This window comes from Monodon monoceros, unplaced genomic scaffold, assembly GCF_005190385.1.
Source record: "Monodon monoceros isolate NGI ecotype Baffin Bay Population unplaced genomic scaffold, NGI_Narwhal_1 Super_Scaffold_19, whole genome shotgun sequence".
NCBI lineage: Eukaryota > Metazoa > Chordata > Mammalia > Artiodactyla > Monodontidae > Monodon > Monodon monoceros.
This window is the reverse complement of record NW_021703775.1, coordinates 67,330,923-67,344,628: the sequence shown is the minus strand read 5'-3', so window position 1 is coordinate 67,344,628 and position 13,706 is coordinate 67,330,923. Positions and strand designations below refer to the sequence as shown.

The 13,706-nt window shown below is 51.2% G+C and overlaps 1 protein-coding gene across 1 annotated transcript; it reads left to right on the top strand.

The window, feature by feature from the left end:
* Positions 1-671: 671 nt before the first annotated feature.
* Positions 672-3,996, top strand: TCF23 (transcription factor 23). The gene is made up of 3 exons (XM_029231393.1): positions 672-949; positions 1,656-1,898; positions 3,749-3,996. Exons 1-3 carry the CDS (start codon positions 728-730, stop codon positions 3,926-3,928), a joined length of 645 nt encoding a protein of 214 aa, XP_029087226.1. The 5' UTR covers positions 672-727; the 3' UTR covers positions 3,929-3,996.
* The last annotated feature ends 9,710 nt before the right edge of the window (positions 3,997-13,706 follow it).

Below are 13,706 nucleotides of genomic sequence, written 5' to 3'. Positions count from 1 at the left end.
AAGCTAGCCAGGGTGTGGTTGTGCATAGAATGGGGTACCAATAAAACAGGGAGACGTGGGCTCTGGGTTCTGTGGGGTTGGAAGAAATCCTCACAAATCCTTTGGACATAACCCAAAGGATGGGCAGCTTTTCCCGGGGCACAGCTGGAGGGAGGTATTCCAGGGGGACAAAAAGGGAAAAGTAAAAGCACTGAGGTGGAAATAAGAGGCATGTTTGGGGTATGGGGAGTAGCACCCTCTGGCTGGAAGGTCGTTTTCACTGGCAAGGGGAGGAAAGGTCCTTTCAGGGATGAGCACAGCCAGGCTTCTGGCACAGGGAAGGGAGTTCAGGGCCCTTCCATGGACTTAAGCCCCAAAGCGGAAGCTGCAGGTCTATCCCAGGACCACAGTCAGGGTCAGGCCGGGATCCGGGAAGGGAGCTCCCTTCCCACCGTCCTCCTGCCCTCTACAGCAGGGGCCTCCTCCCAGGGCCTGGCCACTCCCCGCATCCAGCACCCCCTCCCTCAGCCGGTTGGGAGGCAGTCAGGAGGCTTTTCGCGGGGGCTGTGCCGGGTGGGCGGTTTTCCCAGAGCAAGGAGCGGAGCAGGACTGAGTTGGCGCTCGCTTCCTCAGATATAGCCGTCGCTGTCTGGATGACCAGCCTGCCCCGCTAGCGTGAGCCCAAGGGCTTCCTCAGGCCCTGTGTTCCGGTTCTGGAGGCTGCAGCATCATACCTCAGGGGTGTGGCATGTCACAGAGAGAGGCCAGAGGGGCACTGGCCATGCCAGGAGTAGGGAAGAGCCCGGCCAAGGCCACACCGAGGTCGCTGGCAGGCACTGACAGGAAGAGGAGCCACCTGAGCAGGACAGGGCAGGACCTGTGGGAAGAGACCAGCTGGAGCAACCCAAGATGGAGCAGAGCTGCCCCAAGCCCTCGAGGGGCCGGCGCCAGGAGGCTGGCTCGTGGCCGGGTAAGAAAGCCGGGACCTGAAGAGGTAGCTGGGAGAGGCAGGCATGGGAGGGGCTGCAACGTCACCTGGGATGGCAGAGCCTCACTCATGGTTACTGTCCTGCCCAAGAGAGGGGACATTGGCCAACTTCCGCTTCAAGGCTCCATGCTTGGGCGGTTGGGGAAGTCAGAGCGGGTCTTAACCAGAGCGTGGCTCAGAGAGCTGGCCCGACTCACTTGTCTCAAGGAAACTGAGGCCCGGAGAAGTGACATGTTTCCCAAGGTCCCAGAGCAGCAGTCAGCGACAGTGCCAGCACGCTTTGGTGTCCTTTCCTCTTTACCACAGTTGCCTCTACATCTCAGGACCTGGCTGGGCCTAGGGTCAGCCCTACAGAGCAGGACAGGGCTGTGTGCTCCCTGTGGGCCCAGGGCATCCTGATAAGCAGGATTCAGACTTAGGTGTGGATGCAGCAAGGGCCAGGGGGAGGCACAGTGGAGGGTGGGAAAGAGTACAGCACTCAGTTCTGAGCCCAAATGAGGTCTTCTCTCCATTTCCTCTGCCGTAAAGCGGGGCCAGGCTGAGAGCAGACAAAGAGGGGACGAGGCCCTGGGGTCCCTGTCGTTTGGCATGCTACTACTCTGGCAGGAGACCTTGCCCTAGGATGCTCTTAGCAACCAGGGGCAATGGGCGTCCGGTCAGCCCCACTCACCTGGGGTCCTCTGTGCAGAGTGAGGCCAGTCCTGAGAACGCCGCTCGGGAGCGGAGCCGGGTGAGGACCCTGCGCCAGGCCTTCCTGGCCCTGCAGGCCGCTCTGCCTGCCGTGCCTCCCGACACCAAGCTGTCCAAGCTGGACGTGCTGGTGCTGGCCACCAGCTACATAGCCCACCTCACCCGCACACTTGGCCACGAGATGCCTGGCCCCGCCTGGCCACCCTTCCTGCGTGGACTCCGCTACTTGCACCCTCTCAAGGTAGGTCACGGGCCCGGGGCCTTGGGGAAGGGGGTTTGGGGTGGGGGATACTGGACTTGTCCCCCTGCCCTCGGCAGAGCTGATGCTGGGGCCGGCTGCTTCCTGCTCTCTCATGGGAAGAGGAGCTGAGGCTGGCTCTTGGGACTGGAATGACAATGTTTCTCATGGGATGCAGTGGGAGTGATGATTGGAAATGACTTCTTGAGAATATGGTTCCTCCAAGGGGAGGGAAATTCTTAGAGGCCCAAAGACTCCTGGGCACTTAGTGGTAGAGGAGAAAAGGGAGTAGTTTCCAGGGCTGGGGCCTGGAAAAGAAGACACACCTAGGAGACTCCTAGATTCCAAGGGGCGCTATGCCACTGTACAGTGCCTTGGTGTCCTTTGGACTTCTGTCTCAGGAGGGATCCCCCTTTGGAGAACAAAGCTCTAAGAAAGCATCACTCTAGAAGTAACCAAGCTGGGTGGGGGAGTGGCAGGGGCTGGAAAAGGGGGAAGGAGGGCTTCCTGCATGCATCACTTACCACACTGTCACCTACCTTTCCTGAACCTCAGTTTTATTATACGGAAAGGGAAGATAACATGGGTCTGACTTTGCTTCCAGGGTATGAAATGAGATCATGAAGGAGAAGTATGATTAACAATAATCGTCATTGCAATAACAGCTAACATTATCTGGGGGCTAGAGTTATGCCCAGAGCTAGACTAAATGCTTCAGTGCAGTTTTATCTTTTAATCCACACAAGAACCAAATGAGGATTAAAAAAAAGAAAATTAAAAAAAAAAAAGAAAAAGAACCAAATGAAGATTACTTTACAGGTGAGGAAACTGAATCTTAGGTAGGTTAAGTGGCTGAATGCAGTTCAGGCCCCGGGGGTGGGGTAGAGCACGCTGTAAGTTGCTGACTGGGAGTGTAGCTGTTATAAAGGGTCGTCTTTGCCCTCTGAGGACAGCAACTTTATTTCTATGGAGGATAATTTTCACCATCTCTCTTCCTTCAACATCCTAGTTCTGAAATGTCTTGAAACTTAAGATATTTTTCTTTCACATAAATACAACTAAAATGCAAGAATTTGAGACATTTCAGGTGGGGCAACTCTGAAATGCCAATGGTGGCACCTGGTGCAGTGTCCCCGGGTGGCACAGTTGCTTACTTAGCTGTAAGATGGCAGCCACAGTGAGACCCTCGCAGGAAGCAGGTGATGCATAAATATGTTGAAGAATGAACAAATGAGAGCCCGGCTAGGTCTAGCACTCTGGCAGCTGGGTGGGGTGGGTTAGCTAGCCAGCAGCAGTGGCCCTCAGCCCCCAAGTGGGGGGCTGTCAAGTGGAGGGCAGACCTCAGAGCCAAGTCAACCTGGCCTTTGCTGGGACTGGCCGCACTCCTGCTGGAAGGAGGGACAATCCTGGGAGGTCCCCTGCTTAGGGGGGAGGGGGCAGCGCTGACATCTGGGGCCACAAGCACTTGGGCCCGGCCGGGACTGGGCAAGAGAAAGGGTCAGGACTGTTCAGTGTCAGGAGGAGCCTGTCCTTGCCCCACGCTGCTGCCCTCCCCACTGCCCAGGCCCTGGCTGCTGCCAGCTCTGCCGCCCGCCTCCCTCCCCACCATCCGGGGCTCCTCTTGGGGCCCTTGCTTTTCTCAGACGGCTCCTCCTGTGCCTCACAGCCAGGCTCAGGTGGTCAGGAGAATTTGTGAGGCCATGAGTGGTGGTGAGCCTGGGACCGCTGTCATCGGAGCAGTCGTGGGGACGGGTCTCGGGGAGGGAGGCTGGTGAAGGCCCGGTCTGGGGTGCCGAGGGCTACGAGGGCTGTGCTAGTGAGCATGACCCTCATCTCTTCCCCATGTCTTGCAGAAGTGGCCGATGCGATCGCGTCTCTACGCCGGAGGCCTGGGGTGCTCTGGCCTTGACTCCACCACAGCCGTCACCTCGGGCCAAAGAACAAAGGAGGCAGAGACTGGGACCCAAGTCTCTGGAGAGGCAGACGCTCTTCTTCTCACCAGGCCGCTCTCACCGGCACCTGGTGACAAGTGATCATCACAGTCGCCCTTTTCTCCTGGACTGTGACTCAAGCTTAGGGACCTGGATTCTCTGCCAGGCCCTGCCTGTCTTCATTCTGCCTCTCACCCATCGATCTGGTTCAGGCTCCACTCCCAGGTTCCAGCACACAGACCAGGCAGAGCGGTGGGCAGCTCTGTGACAGAGAGTACTCAGGAGGACCAGGGAGCAGATCCTCATCTTGTCCCCCATGGGTGATGCCCCAGTGGCTCCCTTGTGGCAGTTACAGGGAAGTGGGCAAGGAAAGGGTCTGACTGAGTTGGAAGCTGAGTTAGGGCTCCGTCCCTTGCTTTTCTCCCCTAAGGTTCCCACAAACCCTCTGGAGATTTTGCAAGAAGACAGGCACTGCTGCACGTGCACAGAGGTGGCGGCTGAGGGCTGCAGGCGCTGATGGGAAAGCCAGGGGCCAGACAGGCTCTCGGCAGCTATGAGTGTGGACAGAGCTGGGCCGGGGTCACATAGGTAGAGAGGAAACTGAAGAAGGGAACATACTTTGTTATTGCACGGCAAGATGCTTACCCAACATCAGGAATTTAGGAATTTTGTATCTGCATTATGGTCTCTCCAGCTGCCCCTCATCACTACATTTTCTCCCTCTCTGGGCCCTGCACCCTTCCACTCTTCTCTTGTTATGAGTTATACTTACAGGTTAAACCATAAAGCTTACATTGCTTACATTCCAGTATCCAGAGAAACTTTTACATAGTCCTAGCTGCCTAGTTTGAGATTTTATCCCAGAGGCAGCTCTACCTTAACTGAACCAGGCAGCACCTTAAGCCCTTGCGTTTGAAGGTTTTGCTAGACTCAGTTACATCCTTGAAGGACCTGAGAAGGAGAACGTGTATCTTTTCCAGGGGATAATAATTACAATCTTCCATTATATTAGAAACCTAACCTCCAGGACAAACAAGATAGGCCTGGGTTGACTGGGTTCCTTGTATGATTTTGGCCGAAGGCCCCACTGGCTCAGGAGTTATTTCTACAATCTGTCTACAACGAGCTCCCTCCGGCCAGCTCCTCCCCACAGGCACTGCCCTCCCAGGCTCTCCCTTAGTCCCGCCAAGGGGTGCCAGAAATCAGACAGTGCTTTAACGGAATTTATCTCTGGCCTTGCAGAAATAGTTTGAGGAAAAATCAGTGTCTATACATACAGAGAGTAACTTTCCAGATCAGGTGTGGCTTCAGATCAGGTACCTAAAGTCCAGACACAGAAGGAACCATCTTTTTGTTAAACTTCAGTGCCTCGGAGTGGGAAGGCACGGGTCAGGCCAACTAGAGTCCCAACAGGGGTAGCCTTAGACAGACGCCACCACTGCCATCATGAGAACGAATGAGATTCTGGCCGACTGGGCGTGGCCGGGGGTCTGAGCTCTGGTGCGAGGAACTGCTATTCCTCCACAGGGCTGGCCAGGGCAGCAGGGGAAAGGGGGCTGAGGGGGTGACTCAGCAAATTGGTGTGGAGGCACAAAAGCAGACACAGAACGTCCCAGCCACGGCAGCATGAGATGTGGGAGAGCAGCTGGACTGTGGCTGGGAGCCATGGCGAGAAGGCCTCAGCCAAGGCCAAACTCATAAATCTACCAAGTCTCTGCTGAGGAGCCCGGAGAGCTTGTGCAGAGCTGCTTCTGGGCAGCTGGACGGGGCCAGGCAAGGCAGAGACCAGGTGTGGGTGGGCACTAGCACAGTGTTCTTTGCAAGACCATAAAAGTCCAGCTCGAATGTTCTATGTTTAAAGCCAAAAAGCAGTATCTTCCTTGTTGAATTTGAATGTGGTCAGAAGAGGAACGCATGAATTCCCTCATGAGCTGGTAGCACACAGTCTCTCTCTGGGGATGAAGCTGGGAAAGCTGGCTTTGGGTGCGCATTGGGGCCCCCCCACAGCACGGAGCTTCTCCTGATAAATCAGGTTTGGGAGCGTGCTCCATCCGCCCTGCTCAGACTCCAGCCTTTGCCTAGTAATGCCAGACCCTTCGGGAGAGGGGGGACCACATTACCTGGTAGAAAAGACAAGGAGAGCCAAAGAAGGATGCAGCTGGTGGGGGGCTGGGGGAGGGCAAGTACCATCATTACAAGTTTCTAAGTCTGTCTCGGGATCTTCCCAGGCATATCCTTAGTGTTCTGGACCATCCCCAAGGGGTCCAGAGACCGTCTCCTCCAGCCGGACAGCACCCAGCACAGTCAGGTCAGGAAGCGAAAGGACTGCCAGGGGGCAGGCAGAGCCGAGGAAAGGACCAGGGGATGAACGGGAATAACCAGAGGAGATGTCAGGTTGGAGACTTCGACCCACAAATGAACCAGAATCAGGAGTAACGCCCTTTTCCTCTGTAGCAGAGGAAGAAAAATACCCGCTCACTGGGAGACCCTGGGAACAGGGGTAGGTAGGAAAGAAGCTCCAAAAGGAAACAGGAGGCTGGATGACGACGCTCAGGCGGCCTGGCTCCGGAGTGAGAGGGCTGATGGGTCCACGTGAGCGTCTTGTACCGCCTGCTCCATCCCCAGGTACCTGTGACTCTAGGTGGGGGTGAGGCAGTGATGGCCGGGACAACCTCCCTGGGGCTGGATATACGTGTGCTTTCTGAGAGGCAGCAGAATTACAGGGGAGAGGCTTCGATGCACTTTGGGAGAAGCAGAGCTGGCCAAGGGGTATCTAAGTATTAAGGTGGAGACTGCAGATTTCACTAAATTGAGAACTAGAGTCATTTGAAATAGAAAAATCTAGCCTTGTCTGAGAAATTCCCTTTCGCTCCCTCTGGAAGGAGCCTGGCTAGGATGAGTCAGATGGCACTGTCCTCTCCCCTTTGTGGCCTAAGCCCTAAACCCAGGGTCCCTGCAATCTTGGTATTCGAGATCAGGGGTTGGCAAACTATAGCCAGTGGGCCAAATCCAGCCCCCGATTTTTTAAATAAGTTTTTATGGGAAAAGACTCACACCTATTTGTTTACATATGATCTATGGCTACTTTCCTGATACAAGGCAGAGTCGAATAGCTGCGACAGACAGTAAAGCACAAAATATTTACAGAGTTCCTGTGGAGGAGCTCTGGCCCTTTACAGGAAAAGTTTTGCTCTTGATCAGAGATATGCAAAGTGTGGTCCGGGAACCCTGGGGGTCCCTGAGACCCATTCAGCGCCCTAAGTAGCCAAAATTATTTTCATAATACAAGATGCGATTTGCCATTTTTTCACTCCTATTCTCTCATGAGTGTAATGGAATTTTCCAGAAGCCATATGACATGTGATATTGCAACAACAGATGGAATGTAGAAGCAGATAGGAGAGTCCAGCTCTCGATTACAACAGACATTAAAGGTATTTGCAAAAATGTAAACCAATGCCACTCTTCTCACTAAATATTTTCCAATATGGAAAATAATTATTTTTCATAAAAATGGTATCTATATTCACATATAGTGGGTTAATTAATGTTATTTTTAAATAAATATTTTAAAGTCTATTTTAATTTCTAATATGGTAAATATCAATAGCAATTACCCACATAAGCAAAAGCTTTTCAGAGCCCTGCTTTTTTAAGAACGTAAAGGGATCTTGAGACCAAAAATTCTTAGAATCTCTGCCTTAGAATAGATTGGCGAAGGTCAAGAAAAGCTCTTACCCCATCCCCATGACCCTGTACGTGACAGCTGTACCCTCTGCCTGGGGCAGACACAGTGATTCGGTCTTGGCCTTCGAGAGACAAGGGGCTTATGGTTGGGGGGGGGGCGGTGTGCCTGGCAGAATGTGGACAGACTGTCCCGAGTCCAGATCACAGTGAGGTCTCCTGAACGATGAAAGTGGGGCTGATCCCCTGGTGGGCTGGGCCTTCCTCAGGCACATCCACGGCCTCCTTGTCTCTGCTGCCCCTCAGCATCCCATTGCTCACCTTCTCCGGAAACACAGCCGTGTCCACAGAGAGATCCTGGGGAACACAGAGCAAAGGGAGTGGGTGGGGTGAACGTGAGGCAAAGGGAGGTGAAGGAACCTCCCCTTTCTCTCGCAGGAAAGGTGACCCTGCTTTGATCCTGGCTAGAAAGGAGGCCGACGAGGAGCAGGCCCGGGGATGAGCACGGGGCTGGGAGGACGGAGACAAAAGGCCAGCAGCTGCGGCCTCTCGGGGCCGAGACCCTTCTGCCCACCAAGCCCCCGCTCCCCTGTGGGAAGGAGCCAGGCAGCTGCTGCGGGACAGTCCAGCTCAGGCCGATCATCAGAGAAAGGGGGGCTGGGAGGAGAAAGAAAAGGGAGGCACAGGAACCCAGGAGGCCCGGCAGTAGCCTGAGAGGGAAGGGAGGGGCGATCTGACAACAGACGTGCTACCTGGCTGTGCGTTTTGCAGTGAAGTCGCTTCTGACAGGACATGGGCAGGAGGGCAACGAGTTTCGGCAACACTGGGTAAGTGGTCCGAGGGTTCAGGGTCCGGCCCCACATTCCACCTGAAGACAAAGCGCTCCTGAGGCTCCTACTGTGTAACCAGGGCGCACCCGCGGCCCCCTGCTCGCCCCCTGCTCTCAGGACTCTAAATCCCCAGTCCCCGCCCACCTCCTCGAACTCCACCAAGAAGCGTGACTGTTCCAGGCACCCAGGAGCCCAGGATTCCCTGTACCCCCATGCCACACCCTGTCACCACTGTGCAGACTGCCTGCCTGCCCCCCCCCCCATCCCACTAGACTTGCAGCCAAGCATAGGTCCCATGACCTGGCTGGCAAGTGGCTTCCAAAGGAACCACCACAGTTCTTGCTTTGATGATGAGAAACCCCAGGAGTGAAGATCTATCTCCTCTTGGTTGAGCCTGGATTTCCTACTCCCCCACCCCCAGACTGGCTGCTGGGAGCACTTCCCCTCTTTGGGGCTCTGCCTCCCCAGCCTCAGGTTTGGAGAGGAGCCCCCTCCCCCAACACAGCTAGGGGCCAGCTGCTGAGCAGGGAAATAAAGGACAGGGACCACCTCAGCTGCCCAGGGCAGAAGCAGCAGGATTAAGTGCAACCTACAGGAGATGCTGGAAAGACGGAGTAGCCAACCACCAGCCACTGGGGAGATCATGCGGACCGAGCGGGAACTAAGGACCATTGAATTAGCTGAGAAGTTATGAAGGGGCAAAGACGATTGGGCGTTTTTTAACCTGAAAAAAAATTGACAAATTATCAGATTACGAACACTCCTCCACATTAAAAGTTGAGTAAATCAGGCTGGCCTAACAGCAGGTCTATCAAGGTTTTAGGGGTCAAGAACGTCTGGGTTGGGTCCAAGTTGGGTGAAAATAAGTTCTGCGTCACACATCCCAGAAACCACAGTTAACTGCACAGTGGCTGGCAGAGTCCTGGTGAAAACACAGGTACACTCTCTCTACAGATGCAAACTTGGAATAGGGCTTGGAGAGGGGTCCAGGTGAATATAAAACTATCAAGATGTGATATGCTCTGAGAAGAAGTACAGTAGCACGAAGCAGAAGTTGAAGCAAAGCTCAGTTCTAACTGAAGTGGGAGTATATGCCACGCCAGCTGGGAAGGGCTACATCTCATCACAAGAGGCCATTGGCCCTGACATTGGCAGGGCTGCCAGACATGGGAAGTGTCGGTCAGCGCTGGTTTAATGTGCCTCAAACACAGTGGTAATACTCCACCAACTGGCCAAGGAGTTTCTCTTTTGGCCAGTCTTACCAGGTGCCTATTGGCAGCAACATGCTGCCGCCATCATTTCCCTGGACAGAAGGGCAAACCAAGGCAGACCTATTTTGCTTTTGGAAGGTTGTCATAAAATATGCCATTGACCCAGACAGGCAGGCCTCTCATACATTACTACAAAATGAACATTTACCTGTGCCTTTGAAAGTGGAACTCTACGTGGGGAAAAAATGGTGTTACTGAAAAATTATGAAATCCTAGGCTGTATTTTGATGACTACAGGACCCAGAGTTAACAGAGTTTCATGGGGCTCCTGTTATATGTGAGCCATGGGAGCATTGGACGAGAAGACTGGATAGCCCTTTTTGAAAGGCAGTGACACTTTGTAGAAGAGATCCTGGTATTATAAATCCTCCCAAGAAACCAACTGTTAAAAACACTACCAGTGGGGCTTCCCTGGTGGCGCAGTGGCTGAGAGTCCGCCTGCCAATGCATGGGACGTGGGTTCGTGCCCCGGTCCGGGAAGATCCCACATGCCGCGGAGCGGCTGGGCCCGTGAGCCATGGCCGCTGAGCCTGCGCGTCCGGAGCCTGTGCTCCGCAACGGGAGAGGCCACAACAGTGAGAGGCCCGCGTACCCCAAAAAAAAAAACAAAAAGAAAAACACTACCAGTGAAGTGATGAAGTGTGTCATTAACACCAAGCTTATTTAAGACCTAGAATGGAAAGGGGCTGGTCTCCTGCATATTAAAAGAAGCCAGAGCCATCAGTAGCCTCCCAGGAACAGTGAAAATCCTAAGTTGGTCCTCCTGAGGCCTTTTATGAAGGAGAAAAGTGTCTTTTCTGGCTTAAGAAGACACAGATATTGGCTGGGCTTTCTGCCCACCACCTTTGCTGGAGCATTTTTTCCTTTTCCTTTTCTTTTTTCTTTTAAAAACAAAATTTTTTTTAAAAATTTTCTGGCTGCGCCGCACAGCATGTGGGATCTTAGTTCACTGACCATGGAATGAACCTGCGTCCCCTGCATTGGAAGCGCAGAGTCTTAACCACTGGACCACCAGGGAATTCCTGTATTATTTTTCTTTAAAGCATTTCAAGGATGATCTTTGTACAAAGTCAGAACTGGAATTGTTCAGAAGATCCCCTCTGGTTTCTTTACCAGAACTGCTCCACTTAAATTTACATCCCAAGACAGGGAGCTCATCTATTTTAAACAACTCCTAGCTCTTTCTAAATTGCAAAATTGTGAAAGAAGATGGCTCTGATCTTGACAGAAAGGTATCATTTGGGTTAATCATTTCTCCCATAGCTTTTATTTTTTCCCAACTTAATATGATCCTGGATGATCATCTCATTACCTGGTGCAATAATTGCTATTTTTAGGGAGTTTTCATTCAATTTGCTCTCACTTATGGCAACTACACATTTATAGAAGGAATTTCTCCTGAGACACCCTAAACAAACATGAAGAAACACAGTAGGAAAGAGAAAACTTGGGCTTGTAAAAAGTCTTTGACCGACTGCTGAAGAAGAATTTATATGCCTTATGGAGCTCCTGCATGAGTATCATATTTTCTAAGAAAGATTATTGGACTTCCATTTCTGACAATATGGTAGACTAACGTGCAGGAAAACCCTCCTGGTACAGAACACTCAAAATGATGGATAAAAAGTTTTAAAGGTTTTAAAATTCATTGCTGGGCTGGCAGAAAATGAGGGAAAGGAATAAGAAAGTATAAAACCAAAATTGTTAAGCCAGGGCTTCCCTGGTGGCTCAGTGCTTAAGAATCCGCCTGCCAATGCAGGGGACACGGGTGAGAGCCCTGGTCCGGGAAGAACCCACATGCCACGGAGCAACTAAGCCTGTGAGCCACAACTACTGAAGCCTGCACGCCTAGAGTCCGTACTCTGCAACAAGAGAAGCCACCGCAATAAGAAACCCGCACACCGCTCGCCGCAACTAGAGAAAGCCTGCGCGCAGCAACGAAGACCCAGTGCAGCCAAAAAAAAAAAAAAAAAAAAAAATTGGTAAGCCAGCACTGAAGCCAGTGTAGCCCTGGTGGTATCTGCAGGTTCCTGGTGCCCAAGCCCAGGGTTTTAAGAAGCCAAATCTGGGGACAAGAGACAAAAAGCCCGGGCCCATACAAAATGCAAAGTTGGATCAAAGACTCTGTAATAAACTTGGGATCCCCAAACGCCAACATCCTCAGTGAGTAAAGGAGAGATGAGAATATTTGCCCCAATAGATCTTGGCTTGGGGTGGAAGGTGGGGGAGGGAGTCTCCCACATATTTCCAAGCCCTTAAAATTTGGGGGTCCAAAAACGCCCCAAATTTTAAGTGATCTCAATTTAGTAATGATTCTAAGCACAAGAAATTACAATTCTTCTCTGGAAGAACATACTTTAAATCAGGCATTGAAGGATTCCCGTGGATAAAATTCTGACAGACTTGAGCTCATAGCAAACAGTTCTAAAAATCAGAAGGAAACATGCTACCATAAGCAATGAGGGTGGAAACATTGAACTTGGGAGTGATAGGATCCCACTTGCAATGACTGCAGATACTGTAATTTTTAGGTACAGAATATACATTAAATATGTTTAATATGTTTAAAGAAATAAAGAGTATTTTGAAAAGACAACACAGGAACAAGAGGCTGTCAAACATGACCAGGCAGAATTGAGGGAAAATGTAGAATTTTTAGGCGTTAAAAATATGATATTTTAGTTAGAAATCCAGTAGATGATTAGGAACCGCTGAAAACAGAACAAATTAGAAAACAGGTCTGAAAAAATCACTAGAATTCAGTTCATATGGACAAAGAGATGGAAAATAGAAAAAAAAAAGAATATAAGAGAGTATCTTCATGACCCTGGAATAAGGAGATATTCCTTTAAAAAGATACAAACAGCACTAACCCTAAAGGAAAAAAATGGATACATTATACTACATAAAATTAGGAACATCTATTTATCACAAGATGCTGTTGAGAGAGTGAAAAAAGGCAAGTTCACAGACTGGGAGAGAATATTTGTAATACCTGTAATCAAAGGGCTTATATCAGGAATATACTTAAAAACCCCATAGAACAATAAGAAAAAGACTGACCACCCACTTATAAATGGGCTAGAACCCTGACTGGAAACCATTCTAAAGAGGATATCCAAGTGATCAAAGATGGTCAGCTTCAATAGAAATTAGAAATATGCAAATTGAAATCCTGAGGTACCACTACACATTCTCCAGAATGGTTACTACCTGTATCTATTAAATCCAGCAAGCACACACCTAGGTATATACCCCCCAAATATGAGTGCACAAATGGCATCAAAAAGATATACACAAGAATGCTCATAGCAGCATTGTCTGTGATAGCCCCCAAACTGGAAACTTGTTTTTGTTTCCTATGGCTGCTCGGGGCTGGACTTCAGCAAACCAGCTGGCACCTTGTTGGACTCCACCCGTAGGGGAAACCTGCAAGGCTGGAGGAGAGAGAAGGGACTGGCTTCTTGTGGTTTGCGCCCAGCAACAGCTCTTTAGGGCAGTTCAAGTTTCCAGCTTTTCCCCGTCTCAGAACCAATCTTACTGTGTGCATCAAAGATACCTGCACCAACTGTCCAGTACTCCTTCCTCTGAGGCCTGAGTTTCACCTCTTCCAAGCTTCTGGATTCCTGTTGCCTTCTTTAACCACTACCCATCCAGGGGCTTCCTTCTGTTGCCACGTCTATGTTTCCTGGGCCCTTTCCTTTGGCCTTTGCAGTCCTTATAATAAATTCCCTCTGTTAAAAATAACTGGTACGGTTTTTATGTTCCTGACTGGACCCTGAATGATATTACAGTCGTATCAATTCTTTTTGGCAGGTTTCATTCCTGACCTGCCTCCTGACCAAGAACGCATTGAACATCACTCCTCTTTCAAATAGGGAACCTGAGGGCTGCGACAAGTTTCACAGATCCTCCCAGCCTCGCTTGGTTGATTGTCAATGGCATCTTGACGTGGTCACAGAAATCCCTCAGAGCCGGAGAGAAGAGCATCTTGGGCGTTTACAGCTGTGACTGCCTGCCAGGAGGACAAGGAAGGTCACACCAACCCTTATGAACATTCTCTGGCTGCGTGTTTTTTTCTCCTGTGAATGTGCA

Excerpts from the sequence above, each read along its gene's own strand:
- TCF23 (XM_029231393.1), top strand. The coding sequence starts at position 728 with ATGTCACAGAGAGAGGCCAGAGGGGCACTGGCCATGCCAGGAGTAGGG. Across the intron at positions 950-1,655 it reads GGAGGCTGGCTCGTGGCCGG|AGTGAGGCCAGTCCTGAGAA; the intron begins GTAAGAAAGCCG and ends TCCTCTGTGCAG. Across the intron at positions 1,899-3,748 it reads GCTACTTGCACCCTCTCAAG|AAGTGGCCGATGCGATCGCG; the intron begins GTAGGTCACGGG and ends CATGTCTTGCAG.